Source organism: Sinocyclocheilus rhinocerous, unplaced genomic scaffold (genome assembly GCF_001515625.1).
Source record: "Sinocyclocheilus rhinocerous isolate Xijiao unplaced genomic scaffold, SAMN03320098_v1.1 scaffold360, whole genome shotgun sequence".
NCBI classification, from domain to species: domain Eukaryota; kingdom Metazoa; phylum Chordata; class Actinopteri; order Cypriniformes; family Cyprinidae; genus Sinocyclocheilus; species Sinocyclocheilus rhinocerous.
The window spans coordinates 350,564-355,316 of NW_015653490.1; the positions used below are offsets into that span (position 1 = coordinate 350,564).

The following is a 4,753-nucleotide window of genomic DNA, read 5'->3' on the forward strand; positions in this document are numbered from 1 at the left end:
GTTTTTAATACCACACATGTTTTTAATGCACCGCATGCTGATTTTAATGCACCACACGCTTCTTTTAATGCACCACATCAGCTTAGGTATACATACATATATATATAGTAATCTTACCGTGAATTGGAAAGGAAAAATTAAAAAAAACATTTACACAGAAGCTAGAATAAGTGTGGTATGTGTCATTATTACATTATTATTATTATTATTATTATTATTATTATCATTACTTTTATTATTATTGAGATTACTGTTGCCGTCATCACAATGTATTATCATCACCATCTTTAGTATTATTATTATTATTATTATTATTATGCATGCTAGTACTACTTGAATACTACTACTATTATTGTCAGATGGTCATCACTGTTTATTTTCATTGCTGTTATTATCATTGCTGTTCTATTGCTGTTTTTGTGTTTTGTGTTCACTGTATGTTGTATGTTTTGCACTCTTAATTAAAAAAAAAAAGAAAAAAAAAGAGGTGTTAGAGTGAAAACATTATGGTTCTATTTGTATATGTGATTCTTTTTCAGGCTCCTAACCCCACAGCCAGTGAGTTTGTACCTAAAGGGGCCCCACGGATGGCCTCCATGTCTCAGACGACCGTGCCAGCAGCATTCGCCTCCCCCATCTTCCCTCATCCTGGCTTGAGCAGCTCCACAGTGGCTGCTCTTGCACCTGGTCAGTGACTCACTCCCAGAAAGTACCACCTGGTGTTCTGCCATTCTGTCTGTCTTTTTATTATTATTTTTTTATGCTTAGTATTTCTATTCAGTCTTTTAATGTGTGTGATCTTTTAGGTTGTAAATCTGGTTAGTGTACTCTGTTTTTGGTTGAATATGTGTTTTTTTGTACAGGTATGTCACTCTCTGCTGGGTCATCTCCTCTTCACTCCCCCAAAATCACCCCTCACACCTCTCCAGCCCCACGGCGGCGCAGTCACACACCCAACCCCAACCCAGCCAATTACATGGTGCCCACCAGTGCATCTGATCAGGGAGGTGCAGCCCACGTGATTCAAAAGGAGACTGTGGGTGGGACAACTTACTTCTATACCGACAACACCCCTGCTCCTTTGGCCGGAATGGTATGTTCCATGACAATCAGACTTTGCTGTGTGCTATTATTGCCTTTACCTGGTTTACCTAAAATATCCAATGTGCTGTTCTCATTTTCAGGTGTTCCCAACATATCACATGTATCCGCAAACGGCACCTCATGTGGCATACATGCAGCCAAAAGCCAATGCACCATCCTTCTTTATGGCTGACGAACTTCGACAGGTAATTGTCTATTTCTGCCCTCATCTGTTAGCCAGTGTTGTTTAGAAGTTGTTTGTCATTTTTCACTTATTTATTGTAACACAGTGTCTTGTTTTTCTTGTTTGTAGGAGCTGATTAACAGGCATTTGATAACGATGGCACAGATAGATCAGTCTGAGAACCTTGGTAAGGATGTGGTTTGTCTTTTGTTGGCATGCCATGTCAACAGTGTTTTGGTTTCAATGGACAACACGGCAACTGTTCGGTTATAATGTCTGTTTTGTGGTCAGTGCACATGGATTCACCTGCTATCTGAGAAGAAAACCACATCCTTTGTCTGTCTGCCTTTTTAAATCGGTTTGAAAAGCATTTACATAGTTATCTACCTTTCTGCATATTCTTGAAGTGTTTATTTTGGCACATATGTGTGTAAGAAAAGGTGTGTTGTATGATTTAAGTCGTCTGATCCATCTCTCCTTCAGGAGTGCCGTCTGAGGTAGACAGTTACCACAGCCTCTTTCCCCTGGAACCCCTTCCCCCACCAAACCGTCTTCAGAAAACCAGCAACTTCAGTTACATCACTTCCTGTTACAAGGCAGTCAACAGCAAAGATGACCTGCCTTACTGCCTCAGGAGGATACATGGTGAGGCATTAACTATTTGTATGTACAGCTGTTTCTGTAGGGAATTTGCAATTAAATTTGAATTTGGAATTTGTTTTAAATTCCATTTTTAAATCACTGGTCTTTGCAATGGCAATATTTATGGATAACCAATCGAACCACATAACTAAAAATGAAATCATTTGAAGTTCAATATGGTTTTAAAGTGCTTATGGTAATTAAAGTACCTAGATTTAATATATCTCTAAAAATTGGAGAACTAAAACAATAAACAGTCTCTGCGTCTTGGCAGCACAATGACATGTTGTGTTTTAGTTTTTTGGTTTAATACCCATGTGTGTAACTTTAGAAATGTCTTTGTGTGCATTCATAGGCTTCAGGCTGGTCAACACCAAGTGTATGATGCTGGTAGATATGTGGAAGAAGATTCAGCACTCCAATACTGTGACCCTTCGAGAGGTCTTCACCACCAAAGCATTTGGAGACCACTGTACGAATATGTGTTGTTTTTTTAAGTGCGTGTGCATGTCCAAACTATTGTGCAACACAGCTTTTGGTTTTGAAATTATGCATTTGATTTCGGGTCAGTGATAAGAAGCTCATTTTTTCTTTTGTTCTATTAATTTATTTAAAAGTATTTTAAAAAAACAATTTACAAATGTAATGACTTGAACGCACCTCTGCTCTGAGACATATTTTTAAATTATGAATTTCTGAAGAAAAATAAATAATTGAAAGAGCCTTTCTTAAAAAAATGTTTAGTTTAATATTTTTTTCTTCAAAAATCTCTTTGCAAAAATGCTTATTAATTCATTAAACCGTGTTAATTTCTTACAAGTATTTGAAAAACTTGTTTAAAATATAAAGGTTTTTCAAAGGAGTACATTTCTAGGATTGTGTTTTGAAGTAGATTTTTATGAACAGATATGTCTGTGATTGGTTTAAGAATCCGCTCAACAGCGCTCAAAATGCTAGCAGGAAATGCCGGTATCGTCACATTTTTCAAATTTCAGTACCGACGTCAGTACTTTTGACAGCACTAGATGATTGTGTCATTGACCCTTTTGGAGTCTTTTCATATATTATCACGTTTATCCTTCGCAGCACTGGTATTTTCCTATGACTTCCATGCGGGGGCGGAGACCATGTTCAGCAGGCACTTCAACGATCCGGCAGCGGATTCTTACTTCACAAAGAGAAAGTGGGGTGAGTTGTTTCTTGCTCTGCTGTTTCTGTTTGTGTGTGTGAGAATACAGCCGATAGATACAGAGTATGTCAAGTGTTTGGTGGCAGTTGCGTCTTCGTGAATGTGTAGAGAGGAAAGAGGAAGGAGTGGTTGAAACTGATCCCGCCTCAGGTGGTTCAGTACCTGCAAGCTCGAGACTGACAGAGGAAGCAAAACCCAGGGATGATGTTTAGCTATAAACAGCTGCAGCGCTTATGGCTGCATTAACCACAGTGCAGCCTCAAACCATAAAACGTGTGTTTATCAGGATGGGATAAAATACAGCAACTTATTATAATAACCAGTCACAACATCTAAAAATATACACTTATTCTTATACATAGATATACAATTTTAATATCTTGATGTTAAACAGTTTTATTGCCTATTTCCAGGGTTAATTTTATATTATTTATTTGTAATTAATTGTTTTGTTAAAGTTGTTTTTTTTTAGAGAAATAACTTTACGTTTTCTTCCATCAGGGCAGCATGAGCTCCCTCCTCCACGGCAGCATGCGGGCCTGTTACCGGAGTCGCTGATTTGGGCCTACATTGTCCAGCTGAGCTCGGCATTGCGCACCATTCACACGGCTGGGCTGGCCTGCAGGGTCATGGACCCTAGTAAGATCCTCATCACTGGAAAGACACGGTACAGCCACATGCATCTTGCACATTTAAACCAGAACTACATTCATGTTACTGCAGGGCATTAGTTGATTTGGTATGAAATGTTTTGAAATTAGTAATGTTTTGCACATTAAAGCAAATTTTTTTTTTCCTGAACTACTACCCAAACTGTGCGAACAATACAATAACTGGTAAATTAACTAAAGACAAAGCACAGTTCTGTAGAATCTTCTTGAGAGCTGTAGTTAACCAACTTATGAAATGAAGAATGGTCAAACCACAGATCGGTCAGTGTTCTGTGGGGCCCTTATTTTCTAGCCATAAATAGTGAATGGAGAAGTTCACTTTTAGATTGTTTTTGCTCTTCCTTTATTATATTCTGCCTGTTTATCAGCTTCTCACAGCAGTGTTTGCACAAAAAACCAAACATGCAAACACAAACTGCTAAATGTTTGTTGTTTCTCCATAGGTTACGAGTCAACTGTGTAGGAATGTTTGATGTCTTAACATTTGACAATAGTCAGACCAACCACCTGGCTCTGATGCCCCAGTACCAGGTACTGAACATCTCCTTTACACCCAAACAGTGTGATACACCCATCACATCCATAATTTGACTGTGCTTCTTCATTTAATCAGGTTTTGTTACATTATCGTTCAAAAGTTTGGGGTTGGTAAGATTATTTTAATTTTGTCGAAGAAAGTTTCTTATGCTCATCAAGGCTGCATTTATTCGACCAAAAGTACAGTAAAAACAGTAATATTGTGAAATATTATGACACTTTAAAGGTGACATATCATGAAAATCTGACTTTTCCAGGTTTTAAGTACTATAATCAGGTCCCCGGTGCATCTACCAATCAAGGAAACTTGAAAAAGATTAACCCAGTAACTTTGTCTTGGTAAGCCTTTTTCTGCAAGCGTCTGAAAAAACGAGCGTGTCTGATTTTGCTCCCCTAGTGACGTGGCAAAGGGATCTCATTATAATATTACCACCCCTTAATCTGTAA

At 38.1% G+C, this 4,753-nt stretch overlaps 1 protein-coding gene across 3 annotated transcripts in view; it reads left to right on the top strand.

The window, feature by feature from the left end:
- The window catches only part of LOC107716413 (PAB-dependent poly(A)-specific ribonuclease subunit PAN3-like), a 20,237-nt gene that overhangs the window by 6,130 nt on the left and 9,354 nt on the right, over window positions 1-4,753 (top strand). For all 3 annotated transcript variants that reach the window (XM_016522857.1, XM_016522856.1, XM_016522858.1), the window contains exons 5-13: window positions 540-687; window positions 864-1,093; window positions 1,185-1,289; window positions 1,397-1,454; window positions 1,751-1,912; window positions 2,265-2,381; window positions 2,996-3,097; window positions 3,600-3,765; window positions 4,213-4,300. In XM_016522857.1, coding sequence (XP_016378343.1) covers window positions 540-687; window positions 864-1,093; window positions 1,185-1,289; window positions 1,397-1,454; window positions 1,751-1,912; window positions 2,265-2,381; window positions 2,996-3,097; window positions 3,600-3,765; window positions 4,213-4,300 — 1,176 coding nt within the window. The remainder of the gene's footprint in view (window positions 1-539; window positions 688-863; window positions 1,094-1,184; window positions 1,290-1,396; window positions 1,455-1,750; window positions 1,913-2,264; window positions 2,382-2,995; window positions 3,098-3,599; window positions 3,766-4,212; window positions 4,301-4,753) is intronic.